At 55.6% G+C, this 18,267-nt stretch overlaps 1 protein-coding gene, 1 long non-coding RNA gene and 1 other non-coding gene across 15 annotated transcripts in view; 2 read left to right on the top strand and 1 right to left on the bottom strand.

The window, feature by feature from the left end:
- The window catches only part of CCM2 (CCM2 scaffold protein), a 42,482-nt gene extending 35,015 nt beyond the window's left edge, over nt 1-7,467 (bottom strand). For all 3 annotated transcript variants that reach the window (XM_047096758.1, XM_047096762.1, XM_047096763.1), the window contains exon 1: nt 7,371-7,467. In XM_047096758.1, the coding sequence (XP_046952714.1) occupies nt 7,371-7,400 (30 nt within the window). In that variant the 5' untranslated portion in view covers nt 7,401-7,467. The remainder of the gene's footprint in view (nt 1-7,370) is intronic.
- Nucleotides 7,468-8,016: 549 nt separating this feature from the next.
- LOC124523857 (uncharacterized) lies at nt 8,017-16,736 on the top strand. Of its 11 annotated transcripts, none has more exons than XR_006965123.1 (7): nt 8,017-8,063; nt 9,302-9,700; nt 10,145-10,501; nt 13,379-14,317; nt 14,725-15,635; nt 15,800-15,953; nt 16,608-16,736. It is a non-coding gene; the product is annotated as an uncharacterized LOC124523857 (long non-coding RNA). The 11 variants fall into 11 exon arrangements; XR_006965124.1 differs by lacking the exon at nt 8,017-8,063 and adding an exon at nt 16,404-16,485 and having other exon boundaries at nt 8,606-9,700; XR_006965122.1 differs by lacking the exon at nt 8,017-8,063 and adding an exon at nt 16,401-16,485 and having other exon boundaries at nt 8,606-9,700.
- LOC124525252 (small nucleolar RNA SNORA9) lies at nt 14,477-14,608 on the top strand. The gene has a single exon (XR_006965459.1). It is a non-coding gene; the product is annotated as a small nucleolar RNA SNORA9 (small nucleolar RNA).
- Nucleotides 16,737-18,267: the final 1,531 nt, after the last annotated feature.

The raw sequence follows: 18,267 nt of genomic DNA, 5'->3' as shown, positions 1-18,267 counted from the left end.
TCTCTCTCTGCCCCTCCCCCGTTCATGCTCTGTGTCTCTCTGTCCCAAAAATAAATAAACGTTGAAAAAAAATTTAAAAAAAAAAAAAAAAAAAGATTGAAGCCAAAATGAACGGAACTACAGAAAACAAACCCAGGATGATCGCCCGAGATCTGAGCGCCCAGTCTCACAGTAGCTGCCACAATTAGGTGACAAAGATACTGGGAAGCCGTGGGGCGGTGTCTCAAAGTTAAAACGTGGTTACCATATACTTGGCAATGCCAGCATTTGGTATTTGCCCAAAAGAAACGACAAGATACATCCACACACTGACTTGCTCGCAAACGTTCTGAGCTCCTCCTAAGAGCCTGAAGCTAGAACGGACCCGAAGGGCCGGCGGCAGACGAACGCATCAACATGCTGTGCTCTCTGCGCATAACAGAGCGCCACTCGACACAATGGATGAGTCTCAGAGCCGTGATGCTGAGTAACGGGGTCCAAGCACACAAGAACGTGTACTGCGTAAACCCACGCGTGAGGTTTGAGAACAGAAAGTAACCCCGCAGAACTCTTCCAGAGTGGACACGATTGGCACGGTACCCGCCCCAGGGATGGCACGAGGGACCTTTCTGAGTGAGGGAAACAGCCTACATCTTGGCAGGGGTTTGGGCTGTATGTATGCACAACTGTCAAAATTTAGCTGACACGCACACTTCGCTCTATATCGGTTGCACAGAGAACTGCAAAAAAAAACTGTAAACAGCACTGAACTCTAGCTAATGATGTGCACATTGCCATACTCAGATCAAAGCGAATGATGTCTCAAGTGCATCAGGAGGACAAAGTGAGTTGATGGGGGTCCAGACAGAAGCAGAGGAGTAGGTACGGGACAAGACAAGCACAGCAAACGTTCACAGTAGAATCTAGGGGGTGGGCAGACAGGTATTTACTGTAAAATCTTTCAACTTCAGTGTATTCAAAAACGTTCATAATAAAATACTGGGGGGCGGACTGTACACTCTCCCTCCACGGAGGGGGCTGAAGATTCAGTGCTGGGGGAAAGGAGCCTCGTAACAGGGCCGGAAATGGGTCTGACATCAGGGCACACAAGGGCAGGTCAGCTCCGGCCACTGCTCCCCCGCCAAACGTGAACTGGTTAGAGCCATGTATGGTGACGTGTCTACTGGCACTTAGACCTGGGACGTTTCATGACATGTGACACACAGGATGACAGACCTGACACATAGGCATGAAATCAGTGAACTGTGTCCCCACCAGGTCTACAGCGAGGGATTCTGAACCACGCCTGAGCGCAGGGAGGCTGTAACAATACCCAGGAGGCATAGTGGATTTGGGGAAAGACACCGCGTGCAACTCTAACCGTAGGACGGACCGTAAAGACTCAAAGACAGAAGTCTCCTTCTCAGAGTCACATGGTACAGCAGGTCGAGCAGTCCACCACGCACGAGTGCATGGCGCCACACCCGTCCACACCAGCCGCTCTTTGAGAAGTCCACTGTTCTTCCCGCCTCCCGAGTTACAGGACACCCAGCACCCTAAGCCTCAGACAAAAGCCCCAGTTCCGACTGCCTGCTGCACCTGGCGAAGGGGATGGTTTCCACTGCTCCGATCCAATGCCCACAATCAGGTGCCCCAGTTCTTGGCAGCCTGGCCAGAAACTGCTACTTTTACAGTGCCAAGAGGAAACAGTGTAACATTTCTGGCACTGGCTGGGGCGGGAGGGGGGGATTTCCTTTTTATTTGTCCACTGACAAATCCAAAGCGGAGCTCCCTGCGGAACCACTAAAACCAAGTTGCCGTTCCTGGGCTGAGAGATGGGGAAGGGCAGAGACCTGTACCTGTGCAGACCACGGGGCAGGACGAACACCCTCAGCCTGCCTCCCGCTGTAGACCTCCAGGCACCGAGCCTGTCATGGGCTACACATCCCGAGTGTGTGACGCATCATCCTGCCACTGAGTGGCTCATCCATGTCTGAGGGGTCAGTGGGGACAATCAGAACCCCTGGGCTACATTGAGACCACTCCCCCCAACAGAGTTCGAGCACAGACTCTGGCCACATCACCCTGACGTCTCGAATGGCCTTGACAAAGCACCAGACCAGGTGGCTCAGACAACACAGTTATTCTTTCCCAATCCTGCTCGTCCCAGATCCAGGCGCAGCCGGGCTGGTCCCTCCCGAGGCCTCTCCAGGGGGTGCAGATGGCCGTGTCATCTCCGTATCCTCACGTGGTTGTCCCTCCGTGCATGTCTGTGTCCCAGCTGTCTTTCTATAGGGACACCAGTCACATTGGAGTAGAACCCACATTCGTGACCTTGTTTTACCTCCATCACCTCCTCAAAGACCCGTCTGCACCTACACACCAGCTCTGGGGTGCCGGGGGTCCAGGCTTCCCCATGAGGACTGGGGGGCCCTGGTCCAGCCCATCACAGCTGGGGAACAGGCTGGATGAGGAGAAGACCAATGATGTTTGCACTCAGGGCACAGGAACTCTAGTACAAGATTGTCTCCATGCCTGCACCTGACGTCTTCATAACAACAGGGGTCTTGCGCACACTCATCAAAGCTTCCTCCAACTTCACTCTCATCTGCCCTCTGAGCCGCATCTCCAGCTCAGTGGCCACAGAGCTCATGTGTCCCCTAGCGTCCAGTCCAGCACATGGTCAGTGCCAACAAACAGTTCTTAAAGGTGTACGAAAACCTCCGGGGTCTTCTGCTGCAGCTGGGACCCAAATCCCCCCGCCCCACTGGGCCCAGGCTGTCCCTGCACCTCCCCCGCTGCTGAGGGTCATGAACTGGTGCCCACGTGAGACAGGCTGCTGCCCACCGTGTCTCTCCCGACGCAGTGGCACTGGCCCCCTCCTTCTCCAATGACATGTGAGAGGTGATGGCCCCAACAAGTGCAGTGAGTGTCCTTAGCCCTTCTCCTCACTGCACGTGGCAGGTCAAAGGCGCTGGGATGAATAAACTGGAAGATGCTGTGTGTTAAACCTACAGTCTGACTCCCACCACAGAGCCGGGCTGCCGACAGAAATGAAGAAACGTGAGACCAGCGGTCACTGCAGTGACCAAGCGCACTGGGACAAAAGGCACTCGTCCCTGACCTCACGGGCAGAGGGCTGACGGCATTCTCACCTCAGAGCCGCGCCCATCACGGTACCGTTGCTGAAAGAGATGTTTTCCTCCACACGACATTCCTCCCGAATGATGCTCAGAGCAGTAACAGCCAAGCCCTGCAAGGTTCTGGCGCCTTCGGACTCTAAAGCACGGTGGCCAGTGGATCACGGAATCTGACTGAAGGTGGCAGGGATTCCACGTTCCTCATGTTGAAAATTAATAAATACAGGATACTATCTCAGGGCACCTGGGTAGCTCGGTGGGTTGAGGGCTGGACTCCTGACCTTCAGCTCAGGTCCTGATCTCATGGTCGGTCGTGAGTTCAAGCCCCGCGACAGGCTCCACGCTGGGCGCGGAGCATGTGTAACACTCTCCGATTCAGAGGAATGAGCCTCACAGTTGCTGGTCTCCCTGGACTCACCTACTGGCCGCCTGACCTACAGTCTCTGCCAGGCACGTCGTGCACTGCTCTTCCCGCCTCCTTGCTCAGGGCGCCACATGGTCACACAAGAATCACCGTGAAAACCACCCGAGAGGAAAGATGAAACAAGGCATTCACCCCAAGTGCCTTTGGCTAATTCACCTCAGCAGTTCCGGCTGCGACAAGGCGTGACTGGCAGTTTTTTAATGGGAGGGAGGGGAGAACAGAATAAAAAAATCAGAGTGTATTGCTTATATTAAGCACCATTTCTTTAAAGTTTCATTTCAGGTATACAAATATTTGCACACACACACACACACGCCCGTGGAGAAGGCTCTCTGACGGCTGGAGAGACGAACATATAAAGGCATTGGTCCAGGGGCACGTGGGCAGCTCAGTCAGTTAAGTGTCCAACTCTTGATTTCAGCTCAGGTCACGATCTCACAGTTCACGAGTTTGAGCCCTGCGTCGGGCTCTGTGCTGACAGCTCAGAGCCTGGAGCCTGTTTCAGATTCTCTGTCTCTCTGTCTCTCTGTCTCTCTCTCTCCCAAAAGAGTAAACATAAAAAAATTTTTTTTTAATAAAAAAAAAAGAAACGACAGGGCTGTACCTGGGGCCACTCTGTATGAAACCCACTCTGTTCTATTTATTCTCTGGCAGCTCACAGATTCCCATCCCAAGGAAATAAATAGGCCACGTTAGAACAAGCCTGAATAACTGCTTGACTGGGGTCTGAAGACCTGAAAAAGCCTATCAACCCATGTTTTTATTTTATTTTTTTTTTAATTTTTTTTTTCAACGTTTATTTATTTTTGGGACAGAGAGAGACAGAGCATGAACGGGGGAGGGGCAGAGAGAGAGGGAGACACAATCGGAAACAGGCTCCAGGCTCTGAGCCATCAGCCCAGAGCCTGACGCGGGGCTCGAACTCACGGACCGCGAGATCGTGACCTGGCTGAAGTCGGACGCTCAACCGACTGCGCCACCCAGGCGCCCCTCAATCCATGTTTTTAAAGGTTAAATCTGGGGGTGCCTGGCTGGCTTGGCCAGTAGAGCATGCAACTCGTGATCTCAGGGTCATGAGTTCAAGCCCCACGATGGGCCTAAGGGTTACCTTAAAAACCTTTAAATAAAAATTAAAAATAAAGGTCAAATCTGCATTTTTTGAGGGAGCTAACTTGAAGATAGAATTTGTTAAATTTTTTAAACATTTACTTTTTTTTCTTTTTTTTTAATTTTTTTTTTAATGTTTTACTTATTTTTGAGACAGAGAGAGAGACAGAGCATGAGCAGGGGAGGGGCAGAGAGAGAGGGAGTCACAGAATCAGAAGCAGGCTCCAGGCTCTGAGCTGTCAGCACAGAGCCCGATGCGGGGCTCAAACTCACGAACTGTGAGATCATGACCTGAGCCGAAGTCGGATGCTCAACCGACTGAGCCACCCAGGCGCCCCAAACATTTACTTTTAAGAAAGAGACAGAACACGAGCAGAGGAGGGCAGAGAGAAAAGGAGACACAGAATCCAAAGCAGGCTCCGGGCTTTGAGCTGTCAGCACAGAGCCCGATGCAGGGCTCGAACTCACAAACCGTGTGATCATGATCTGAGCCGAAGCTGGATGCTTAGCCGACAGAGCCACCCAGGCGCCCCTGAAGAGAGAATTTACATGCCCAAATTGTACTTTATAAAATTATGAAGTCATTACTTCTGCTATTTTAGCTATTGAGTTCTGTGTATCAGGTTTTAATTTAATGTTTATTTACTTTTAAGAGAGAAAGAGAGACAGAGTGCAAGTGGGGGAGGGACAGAGAGGCAGACACAGAATTCAAAGCAGGCTCCAGGCTCGGAGCTGTCAGCACAGAGCCCGATGCGGGGCTTGAACTCACAAACCGTGAGATCAGGACCTGAGCTGAAGTCAGACTCTTAACCCGCTGAGCCACCCAGGTGCCCCACTTTGTGTATCAGTTTTAAAATAGATTAATCTGGTTAGTTTACCCCAACGAGAACAACATAAACACCAAATTTCGTGAGTTGGAAGTGACCTCACACTGAATGGAGGAGCAGAGCAGTTATGCCTGGCAGACAGCAACAGAGAAAGTGTGCTAAGTGGTGGCCTGGATGGGAACTCGTGTCCCAGAGCCGGCTGGGACCGGCACCACCCCCCCCACCCCCCGCCCCCATGGGAAAAAGAGGTAGGGCAGTGGCAGGATACAGAGAAACACTGAAGCCTGACTTGGACAACTATGTAACAAGAGATTATCTTCTCTAACAGAGACAATGAAATTCATCTTTAACCTTCTCTCTAGCCTGAATCTCAACACCGCCCCAACTCCAAAACTCTTGAGTTTTGCTGGCTTGTCACTTCTATTTCAAAAGCTCAGGAATGCCTCACTGATTTCCGTCTCTCTCAACACTGCTGAATATTCTACTGTTTCTACCAAACCTGCTAGAATGAAGGCTCTAGAAAGAATTCAGCCTACCCTATGCTTCCACATCACAGACAGGTTAGCATCCATTCAAAGGGAGTGACTCTCCTTAGCCAGCACCATCTGGCCTGGGTGTGAAATATACCTGGAGGCCAAGACTGGTGCTGTGCTGGGACACAGCTCCTCTGGCAGCCATGCACTGGGGACAGGCCCTGACCTGGGCGTCACGGCCCACCTGCTGCCTGCCTGCAGCACAGCAGAATGGAGTGCACTGACTCTTCTGGAGCTTTCCCCCCAGGTGGGCAACCTCCCTCTGCAGTCTGGCGCTTGCAGGCTGAATCACTTTCTTGGGCTGTTTTCCAGACTTAACCATCTCTGTAGGGAACTGCAAAACTAGAAGCGAGAGTGCTCACAACACAGCCCGGAGAGAAAGTGAGGACAAGCTGGGCACGACCCCCTGAAGACCCCCGCTACTGGACCTCAAATACAGCCTTTTTAAAACGGGGCGCCTAGTAAAGCACGGTGCTGCAGAGGGGTCATGGAAGGTCATGGCCGGGGCCAGCTCCCGCTGCGAAGCTTGGAGGACCCACCAAGGTCTGTGTTAAGCTCGCGCACGGAGTGCACACTAGCGAAACTCTGCAGAAGACAAATCCTTTAGCACTAAGACCCATTTTCCAGCTTACCCCGCTGAGCGTACCAACGACTCCAGCCTATAATTAAAGCCACACTTTTAAAACTGCAGGAACTAAGTACGGCGCCTCCTGAACTATGTCCGAGACACAACTGCCAAATGTAGCGTCACTGAAATCGTTCGGCTACACTCGGGCAGAGCAAACCTCGGCCGGCGAGCGGCTGCCCCGTGGGGTGCAGCCTCTGCTCCCACCCGGGTCCGCTGAGCAGCCCTTGTTGGGGCTGGCCGAACCCCCATTGTCCCCAGGGCTGCGGCCCCGGAAAACTTTGGGACCGGCTCCGCGGCAGCCCCCGGTCGCTGACCCGCGGGGATGGCCATGTGCAGAGCCCGGTTTGGGGGCCGGGAGGGTGCACTGGCCGGAAGGGGAGGAAAGGCGTGGCTCCTTCCTCCCCCGCCGCGCGGGCCGGGCCCAGGACCACCTAACCGCATTGTCCGGGGGCGCGCCGCCCACCCCCGGCCGCGCGCACCGACCCCCGCGGCCCTGTCCCGGGCCCGGCCGCGCGCGCTCCAGCTCCCGCCTGCCCGCCCGCCGACCGCGCTCCCCCCGACCTCTCCACGCCCGACCTCCAACCAGACCTCCCGAACCCCGCGCCGGCCGGCCGAAGCGCGACCCCGGGGGACCTTCCCGGTCCACCCCCGGCGCCGGCCCTTCCGCCCGGCCCCGGGGTCCAGCTCGCCCCCCGCCCGGCCCCCGGGGGGCGCGCGCCCGCGCACGCTCACCTTTTTGCCCTTCTTGCCCTCCTCGTCCATGTCGCCGCGAGCGGCCCCCGCGGCCCGGCCCGCCCCGGGAGCCCCGCGCCGCCCGTGGCCGCTACATGCTCGCCCGGCCCCGCGGCCGCCGCCGCCGCCGCTCCTGCGCCTCCCGCCCGCGCGGCCGCAGTTTCCGGCCGCGGCCGCCAGGGGACGTCCGCGCCCCGCACCCCGCACCCCGCACTTCCGGGCCGAGGCGCGGCCCCGCCCCGCGCCCCGCCCCGCCCCCACCCCTCGGGGCTGCCGGGGACGCTCCCGGCGCGCCCCGCCCCTTCGCGGCCGCGGGAGCGCGCCTGCCGCGCCCCTCTCCCGCCCCATTGCCCTTCGGGGGGGCTGAGAGCGCGCCTGCCCCGCCCCCAGCCCGGGCCCCGCCCCTCAGGGCCGCAGGAGTGGTTCCAACTTTTCAATTCTGCCGCCATCTTTAGGGCAGCCAATTTCCCGGCCTGCCTCGCGCTCGGGAAAGCCGCGCTCCGGCCCAATGGAAACAGGGGGCGGGGCCGGGGAAAGGGGAGGGGCTAGCCATAAGAGTAGGGCGTGGCTGGGGGGAGGGGTCGGGCCTGCGAGAAGGGGCGGGCTACCAGGAGGAGGGCGGGCCGGTAGCAAGGTAAAGGCCAGGTGTGGAGAAGAGGCTGGCCTGGTGGGAGGAGCGGGGCTGTAGGGAAGGTGCGTAGCCGGTAGGAAAGTCGGGACGAGAAGGCAAAGGAGGTGGAGCTAGCAGGACGGGGAGGGCGTGGCCTGTGAGATGAAGGCGGGACAGGCGGGGATAGGAGGGGCTAGCTGGAAGGGACGTGGCTTGCAGGAAGGTGAGAGCGGGGCCTGTAGGGAAGGGACGAGGCAAGAAAGTGGAGAGGGGGGAATGGGAAGGAGGAGGGGCTGGCACGAAGAGAAGGGTGGGGCCTATGAGATGGCGGCGAGGCCGGAGGGGTGGTGTGGGGCTAGCGGGAAGGGTGGGCGTGGCTGGCAGGAAGGCGGGGGCGGGCCATGTGAGTTGAGTGCGTGCCGCCGGGTGGGGCGGGGCTAGCGGGGAGGGAGGGCGTGGCTGGCAGGAAGGGGCGAGGCCGGCCGGAAGGTGAGGACAGGAAGGGGAAGGGGGCAGGGCTGGTAGGATACCCAGGACTGGGCCTGCCGGATGGGTGGGCGGGGCCAACGGGAATAGGAAGGAGTGGCTGGCGGGAAGGCTGGGGGCGGGGCCATCGGAAGGCTTGGGCGGGGCCAGCGGGGCGAAGCCGCTTCCTTTATCTTTCTCAACCTGCGCCTAAATTCCGTCTGCCTCAGCCGTGCCCTTTTCTGCGACTTCCTCTGCTGCAGTGCCTGTGTTGCTCAGACAAGCCCTCAGGAAGGTGGGGATGCAGTAACTAGCAACGCCTGGGTCCTATCAGAACAGTCACCGTAACAGTCAATGACCTTAAGGGTCACCAGGGTAACTGCCGCCTTTTATAGACGAGTCTGGAGAGTCTGGTGGTTTGCCCGCCACGCTGCAAGTGGGAGCCAGCAACAGGAGGACACTATTTTGCCACTAAGCCAAGCTGCTAGCAAGAAAGAGCCTTGCAGCACAGGGGTTCCTGGGTGGCTCTGTCAGTAAAGCGCCCAGCTTAGGCTCAGGTCATGATCTCACAGCTCGTGGGTGGCTCGTGGGTTACAGCTCCGGATCTGGCTGTGTGCTGCCAGCGTAGAGCCTCTTTGGATCCTCTCTGTCCCTCCGAGCTCACGCCCTCTCTCAAAAATTAAAAAAAAAAAAAGTTTAAAAAATGTTTTCAGAACCTTGCAGCACAGCTAGAATGTAAACTGATACCAAACAAACCATTACTTGTCTCCACTGATGTTTTACAATGTTGCTTGCTGCGCCGGTTGTCAGTGTGTTATCTCTATGTCCGCGTTCACTCTCATTCCATGCACTGCAGGATGGAGCTGGGCCCTCCGAGCGCTCTTCCCCTGCCAGGTGGGCCATTGCAGAGGTGTGCCGGGGAAGAAACCCCCTGGGAGGCAGTGCGGGAGGAAGGGGCTTTGCTGCCCGGCTCCAGTGAGTTCCCTTGACAGCTGCAGAACGAGAGGCCTCCCCAGAGCCCACCTCCCCGCACCAAGGACGGCTTCTTCTAGCTCCAGGTTCCGCGAGCACCCGACTCCGCGGTGCAGGCTGCCAGCACGCTGCTCCAGCTCCTGCCCTATAGCCGCAAAGGCGCGCCCCTGAACAGCTTTCCTGGCACTCCGGAGGGACTGCCAGACGTCCTGCCAGCGCTTCTCCACCATTTGGTGAGCTGTAGCTAGGCTATCTCCAAGCAAGTTGGACCTCAGCCCTGGGGGTAAGGAGGTCTCTTCCCCTGGGGGCTTTATCCCAGCCCTCAGAATAGCGGCTCCTTCTTACCTCTACTATTCTCCCATTCTTCAGAGCTCTCTTTACTTTTACTGGCCTATCCCTTGGACCCTATTTGAGACAGATACCAAATAAATAGCTGATCCCTAGCACTCCCAAAGGTATTCCAGGCCCTTTGGCATATAGAGCAGAGGTGGGGGAAATGATCTTTCAGTCTTCCATCTGCGTCGTTTGGCACCCACCCCCGCAAACATGAGCAGTGCAGCCCAGGGCTCCCACCCCAGCACGGAGGTCTGGTCTTCTGGGTCTCCCACTAACGTACCTTTTTCTATACTCTCAGTGGGTGGTGCAGCCCATAACACTACTACAGCTTGCAGTAGCCCATGTTTTAGGAAAAACCACTCTCCTCCTGTGTCTCCTTTACTCTTAACAGCTACTGCTCCTGCAGCGATTCTGACACCAGCTGTGTGACACCAGATCCTGACACCCAGCAATTCTGTGACATCGGCTGGGTATCCCACTGTAACTCACTCTGGTACCATCCACCTGGAGACGGCATCACATCCACAGGTGGAGGGCTTCATCCTGCAAGACCCCCTACACTTCAGACGCCAACCGCGAGTCCAAAGTGGTATCTGTGCTTCTGACCAATTGGCTATGAATATGAATTGGGGTTCCCATGACCCTCCCTCAGGTGCAATTAACTTGTTAGAGCGGCTCACAGAACTCAGAGAAAGAGTTCACAGACTGTTTACCAACTTATTATAAAAGGATATGACAAAAGCTACAGGTAAGCCTCCAGATGAAAGAGATGTCTGGACCAAGGTATAGGGACGGACACACGGGGGTTCCATGTCTCTCCAGGTCACCAATCCACCAGCACCACCATGTGCTCACCAACCCAGGAGCTCTTTGAACCCAGGGAAATAATGAGGACCCACCAAATGAGAACAAGAAAAGGCTATTTGTTCAGAGCTTGCGATAGTGAGGGAGTCACTCCATCACCTGGCCTGGTAGAGGCCCAGAGGCAGCAAGGGAGGGGGAGAGCTTCATGGTGGAAAAGGGGGACTCAGGGGTGCCCTGATGGGGGCTGTGGGCCTGAGGGAGCCAGAGATGAACTCTAGAGAAGTGGGGCATCTCCTGTGTTCGATTTTCTCTGGTTGGTCCTGAGTTGGACCCGGGAACAAAAATTAGGTAAGATGTCAGTTATTGACCGAGTCCTGGCCATCTGGCTTATTTGGACTGTCAGAGGGTATTGTATGGCTTTCTGGGTTGTCACCAGAGCCAGCAGTCCGAATTGCCCCAAGTCTGACTTCGAGCAGCCAGCTTCCTCGGTGGGCTTCTGCAGAGGAGGCATTGGTTTTGGGCGGGCTGCTGCAGGCCGTGGGCCTATTTTCATAAATGGTCTGGCCACTGGCCACTTGTATATTCAGTTTCTCATAATAGGCACTGATGAGCCAGTGCAGTGTTAACAGAAAACATTTCTCCCAAGGTCACAACTCATCTGTGAAGTGTCCTGACAGCCTCTTCCTTCTTACCGGTAACCTCCATTGCCTGCTCTGTGGCCCCACCTCATGAACAAAAATACCTAAGACCCAGTTACTAAGTGGTCCACACTTCGTGACAGCAACCATCTGAAGATGGCCCTCACTTCCCCTCTCCCCTCCTCAGAATTATTCAGTGCAACCCCAAACCTTACAAAATTCCCTCTCCAGTCTCCTCATGAGACACAATGGAGAAATCTCTAGGGTTCTCTCTTTGCAACAGGTTAATAAACCAGACCTGGTCTATTAGGTTTATCCCTAGTGGACTTGACTGTTGGGCATTTTCACCCATCTCAAGTATCTTCTCCTCCACTCAATCTTTGGATGCAGTTTTTCCCTCCTCCAGCCCCAGAATACTTTGTGTGTCCTGGTGCTAGAGTTAATTAGCTAGAGTTAATGTTAGGACATTTCCTCTACTAGACTGTAAGGCCCTTTAGAGACTGTGTGGGATTCCTCTTTGTGTCCGAGTTCTAATGAGACAAATGATGTGCACCTGGCCAGACAAAGATGGACACAGTCTCCCCTGGCTAAGCTCTCGAGTGTTCAAGAAAGCCCTGAACAAGTGAAGATTTATCTTCAACTGACCCTCTCAAAGACAGTTTTCTATGGACTCATGTCTTGGCTAGATTCCAGCTAATTGGTGTGGGTTTTGTTTGTTTGAAGTTTATTTATTTTGACAAAGAGAAAGAGCGTGTGCACACACACACACATGCACACACATGCACACACGGCACTTGAGCAGGGGAGAAGCAGAGAGAGAGAGGGAGAGCGATAATCCCAAGCAGGCTCTGCACTGACAGTGCAGGGGGGCTCAAACTCACGAACCGTGAGATTGTGACCTGAGCTAAAACCGAGAGTCAGATGCTCAACAGAGAGAGCCACCCAGGTGCCCCCCCTTTTTTTAAGTGAATCTTTTCACTGTTCCAAAGGCTGACTTCAGTGTTTTCTTTCTGTCCCTCTCCCCCATCCAGGATCTCCCTCATGAGACTAAAGAGCACATAACTAACGAGAGGTCTCCAAGTTGTCCTTGGACACATGCACCTCATACCATGCTGTGCCCATGACAAATCCAGTGGGTTGATTTACTCAGCAAAGAAAAGAATTTCAACTCACTTCGAGTGAATTCTCTTTGTAATTTCAAGTTTCCAGGCCTGTAAATGATAAAGGACCAAACCAACTCTAGATTGTGACAATCCCTGTGGAGTACAGCCACCCTGCGTGGCCTCCTGTGGAAGAGACCCCGCCAGCTCCCCGTTGACATTTCCTTGGCTGTAACTCCTTATGTATTCTTCCAGAGCCAAATTGGTAATACTCTTTTCCAGGCATATATCCCAGTTGGCTTGGAAGAATAGTGGAGTTATTCTTTGGAGATGTGGATTTGAAGAAAGTTCTTTTCGATAGTCTGTTAAGTCGTTAAAATGATGCTGAGAGGTCTGTCTCCCTTTGTGCCTGTCTCATGCACCCTCCCTGTACAACTCAAGTGAGCTTTGGTTCTATGGTATTTAATGTTTCGGCACCCTTTTTGTTTTAGGTGTATTTATTTATTTGGCGGGGGGCAGAGATAGAAAGAATCCCAAGTAGGCTTAGAGCCATCCGTGCAGAGCCCAATATGGGTCTCAAACTCACTAACTGGGAGGTCATGACCTGAACCGAAGTCAGATGCTTAACTGACTGAGCCACCCAGAAGCCACTGGCACTTTCTTATTCTTTGGAAAACAGTTTCCATAGAGCATCGTCTCCTCTCTAGTGAATTTTGTTATGATTTTAGAAAGAAACTCTTCTCTTTCCGTCCTGGGGAGAGCCCACCTTTTTTGGTCACACGTATACACCCACACCCTTACACCGTTTCTCTATCTCGTGGCAGACTCACGGAAGGCAAACAGCACCAAACTCTTGAGCTAGAAAAACCTAGCCTTCCAGGAGATCATGAGCAAGCCTCCTAACCTCTTTCGGTAAATGTTATGTTCCATGTGAGCAATCTGGAAGTAAAACTCCTGCCCCGTCTCATGAGATTTAATAAAATACATAATGGGATTCGTATACGCTGAAGTGCTTGAATGGAATTAGCAGGTGCCGTAAGTAAAATGAGTTTCGAGCACTGCTCAGCTCTTCTTTACTTACAGAACTCCGTTCTCGCCTTGCGAGCCTGATCCCTGATCCCAGACCCCCGAACGTGCAGTCCGTGCCCCCGGTCCCCTCGGAGAAGGCCCTACAATCTCCGACCAGCCGCACCCTTTCCGGCTTCAGTACCTTCCCCGGCGCGGCCCTCCCAACCCAGTCAAGCGCTCCACAAAAGCAGAAGAGAAGGAAATACTTTTATTTCAGCGAAAGAATAGACCGGGAAGGGCTGCGCACCACGGGCAAACCGCTCACGGGAGGCGACGACAAAGCGCTCTCGCGCTCAGCCCAGCGGGACCGGCCCTGCCCGCCGGCCGTGCGCCCTCCCCGCGCCGGGACCCCGGATCCCTGAGCCGTCAGGGACACCACTCGAGCGGAGAGGGCCGTAAGGCGGAAAGGGGGGTGCGCACCCCGATGGGAGCGGACAGGACGCGGGCCCCCCACTCCACACCCCCGCGGCCCCGGACAACCGTTACCCAACTTCCGCCTGCGTCCTCCCGGTGGCCGACTTCCGGCGCGCTGCGTGACGTCATTGCGGCCGGCTTCCGGCGCGCTGACTTGTGTTTGGCGCTGCCATGTGTCGCTGGCGACAGGAGGCTGCCGGGCGGCCTGGGCATCCGAGGCCATCGCGGGTACCCGGCGGCGCTCGCGCCCTGCTAAGGCCAGAGGAGGATCGGCCGTGGGGGCAGCGCCGCGGGGATGGGGTCGCGGCCGGGGGCGGCGTCCCGGCGCCGGCTGACCGCGTGTCCTCCTCGCGGCGCTGCCTCGGGGAAGTGACGCCGCTCACGCCGCTGCTCCCCGGCCGACGGCGCCCGCCACCCCGCTTTCACCGGAAGCCCTTGCGGAATCCGCCGAGTGTGCCCGGGGGTCTCGGCCCGCCGTTCCGGAGACTGATCGCAGCTGGGGAGTACTTGCCGGGAAGACTGGCAGGAGGGCAGCTCTGGGTAATGACCGGTCGTACGGCTGTTTCTCTGTTCTTGGAAGTTGAGGGAGTTCCGCTCAGGAGCTCCAGGGTCGTGGGGGACAGCGTTGAAGGTAGCCCCTCCCGTCTGGTCTGCAGGCCGGGCCGGTGCCCCAGGCCTAGGGGCTTTCGGGCAGGTGAGCGGCAAGCCTCCAGCGTGCCTGGGTCTGGGGTGGCCCCGTGCATTCCTTCAGTGCTTGCAAGAACATTGGGAAACGGTTTGAGGCCTTGCCCTGCTCCATCCAGAGCAAGGTTATAGACATTTCGAACAGATGACCGCGTTTTTTCCATTTCTGATGTGCTGCACGTTGTAAACATCTGCAGTTGCCGCGTGAGTTTAGAGGAAGTAAAGTTTCAAATCCGGGTTTTTATTCACTGCTCACCTGGCAGGTGCTCAGGAGACACACTTTTGGCAAGTGGCTACTGTTGGAGACCATGCAGCTCACAGAACGTTCACATCTACAGAAGTTATTGTGGATTTGGGGGTGTTTGCTGTGTTCACGCTCGCTGCAGGTTTTATTTTATTGTCCTTAAAAGCCTTGCAAAAGTTGGAAATGAAGTTTAGGGGGAGTGGTAAAGGGAGAGCCTCCGGGAATGATGAGTGGAAAACAGTGCCAGACGAGCCCGGTGGGATGGATGGATGGATGGGATATCACAAGTTGTAGGAAAAAAACGGTGAAATTCTGCAGTGGGGCTGCTGGAGGGTGAAGCCAGCGTGTGCTCATCTTAAAGGAGGGCACCCCTGTTGGTCTTTGTTCTTCCCCCAGTTCAAATCCTTGGGGACCCCCGAGAGGTGGTCTTGGGTCCAATATGGAACAGGGGCCCACGTCCAGGGTTGCCCAGCCAGAAACTGGCAGATCGCGATTGCACAGCAGGCCTCTCCCACCCTACTTACTGTCTGCCCTTTCCCAGATGCCAGACCCAGAGGGAGGAGTGGAATCTGGAAGCGGGTGGGAAGCTTAGGTGGGAGGGGAATGCCTGGGGTGTCCTGGCCTTGGTGGAGGGCTGTGGGGTGCTGTCAGGGATGGGCCAGTGTGGTCATGGCAGGGCAGCATAGCTCCTCTGGGTGGCCGGGTCACACCACGTCTCCTCTGAAGGTTGAGGCTTTCAGCAGACTTGGGATCTGCCTCTTCAGTCCACGTGCAGACGCTGACCACACCGGCCTCGAGGACACACTCAGTCTCATGTTTCTGCGGTCCTGTGAGCAAGGCGTTGACTGAACTCTGGCCCATCTTCAGATGTTCAAATAGCAGCCAGCTTTGGGACATACAAGGGAGTGCCTCCTCTGAGGCAGAGAGCAGGTAAAAGGCTTGGCTTTCCTGTAACACACAGCCCTCCCTGTGTGTGGGTGTCTTCCGGCTCCCCTGGTGGGAATTGGGGCTGGGGGAAGATGCCGACGCCCTGACTGCTGCTGCTGCTGAGAAGGGTCAGCTCTGTAATCAAAGGGCCTTGTGTGTCATACCAGCATGCTTGAAACTGGCGGGCCACCTTGTCACCCTGCCCAGCACATGACAGTACTGTCCGCGGTCCCCCAGTGTGTCAGCCACCGCAATCCCAAGACGCAAGAGCCCTGAGAGATGGCCTCGGTGGCTGCCAAGCCATTCCTGGCATCTGCAGTGGTGAGTGTGCTGGAGAGGTCTGTCTTCACTTCACCTCTACTAATTTCCCTGAGTCCCCTGCCCGAGAAGTTCAAAACCATCAACTTATTCTGATCTTCCCGTATTGAAAATCAGATGATGGAGTCCCAGAAAGATTAATTGCTTTCAAGCTCACGAGACTATTTTTGGACGATAGGGGTCTAATACCTGGACTCCTCAGGCCCTGATTCTTTGGCACGGTGTTGATTGCCTTGGTGGTTTTGGATTCGACCTGCAGCCTTTTCCCCAGGAACCTCCGGGGTTGGTGGTGTGCTGGCCTGGGAAGGCCAGGCTGCTGCTGAGTCCCATCACAGCACTGGTTAGCTCATGGTGTGGCCAGGGGTGTGGATCCTGGTCCAGTTCTGTCCCTGCCTCTATGGCAACTGACATTTGGGAGTCCCTGGCTGTGCTCAAGTTAATTTTTCACAGCAGGCCTCCAAGTCCCTCCTCCTCCTGCCTGAAGGTGTGGCCTCACCACAGACATGCCCTTGTGCTGCTCCCATTCTCAAAGCAGGTGCGAGTCCTGGCATGCTCCCCTTCATGGAGGCAGCTGGAATTTTTTGTTTTCTGCCCAGGCTGGGGTCAGGGTGGCCTGGGGCCTGGTGTGCGACTCTAACTGGCGTTCTCTGATCTCAGGTTTGGATACCGCTGCGCTGTCTGCTTCCAAAACAAGGCTCGTCGCTGTCATTGTGACCCCGGCCCCTCTGACAGCTCCTGTGTGGGAAGATGGGGATAGTTAATAAAATCTTTTCAGTGTGTGGTTCAGCCCAGAGGGGTCTCCTTTCTTGTCACTCCTGTCTCTGCAAATGGCTGTGTAGGTGATGGGGCGCCAGCCCCCTACCATCAGGAGCTTTACCTGGAGTCTCAGAGCAGCCTCTGCTGCCTTGATGGACTTCCTTCCCTCTAGTCCTCACCAGCGCGGTGAGACCTGGGTGTGGGGCACATCTCACACCTGCACACACATGCAGGTGGCCAGGCCCATGTGTGGGCTGACACTCAGTGTGAGCGATGCACACACAGTTGACTTGTTGGAAAACTGACGCCGGCCCTCTGGTGGACTACACCTGCGCACTCCCAGGTTTAGGGGTTTATTTAGCTCATGTTGGTGAGGCTATTGGCAAGGAATGTCAGCAGGCCCGGCTTGCATCAGAAAACATGTGCGGTCATGCATGCGGTCAGTCTGTTAACTGATAGTGTGAATGCACAGTGCCCACAGGTGTAACTCCAGGCCACACCAGAAGTGTACTTTCTGGGAGGAAACCCCCGGGGTGGAGGGGGAAGAGTGGGCGGTGGCTGACAAGGTGCCCTCCCTGGTGGGGCCTTCCCTGCAGCAGCCTGCGGTTCGGTATGCCCTCCCCAGTCAGGTGGGTGTAAATCTTTTTTTTTTTTTTTTAACGTTTATTCATTATTGAGAGACAGCATGAGTATGGGAGGGTCACAGAGAGGAGGAGACTGGGAATCTGAAGCAGGCTTCAGGCTCCGAGCTGTCGGCACAGAGCCTGACACGGGGCTCAAGCTCACAAACCACGAGATCATGACCTGAGCCAGAAGTCGGACACTTAACTGACTGAGCCACCCAGACACCCCAGATGGACGTAAATCTTGAGTGATCCGGGAACCTGCCAGGGAGAAACCAAAAAGATCAAGGGCATCAGCAGGGGCCAGGGTGGGGCCGGGAAGGAGAGGGACCTGGCTGAGGGAGGCATCTCGGAACTTCCGCTGACCCCGTGAGGTCAGAAGAGTGAAACACCCCCTGTGCTCCTGCTCAGTGCCCAAGCTGAAATCCCACAAGGGGTTTGTCGTGCCCCCCAAGATGGGGAGGCAACCAGGAAGGGAAAGGACTTGGTGTGATGTCATCCCCATCTCCAGATAAGACTGGTTAGGCCCGAGGTCACATTGACCGCCCATAAAGCCCATAGCAAGCTCCGCCCAGGGGCCAAATCCCCAAGCTCAGGATGGTCTTGACATTTCTACCAGGAAAAACCCAAAGAGAACTATCCAGTGATGTGAAAATTGATTCCGTTCAGGTTTTTGTGTCCCTGGAATTTCAGACCTCACCTGAGTTCCTCTAGTGTTAATGCATGCCGGGGGACGGGGGACCCCATGGGTTGGAGATTGGGGAAGGGACATCCTGGGTCAAGATTCTCCTGAGCGCTGGTGTGGAAAAGCCCTTCAAAAGCACCAGGCCTGTCTTGATGGAAGGGCCAGGCCAACAGCTCCCAAGAGAAGAGGGTGTGCAAGGGTGCCCGCCCAGTTTAATCAGGCATTTGAATAAGCATTTCCCAGTCTTACTAGG

This window comes from Lynx rufus, unplaced genomic scaffold (assembly GCF_022079265.1).
Source record: "Lynx rufus isolate CCGP_SWC_20201006 ecotype Redwood Valley unplaced genomic scaffold, mLynRuf1.p SCAF_4, whole genome shotgun sequence".
Lineage (NCBI taxonomy): Eukaryota > Metazoa > Chordata > Mammalia > Carnivora > Felidae > Lynx > Lynx rufus.
The sequence above is the reverse complement of the archived record's forward strand: the minus strand, read 5'-3'. Positions and strand labels throughout refer to the sequence as shown.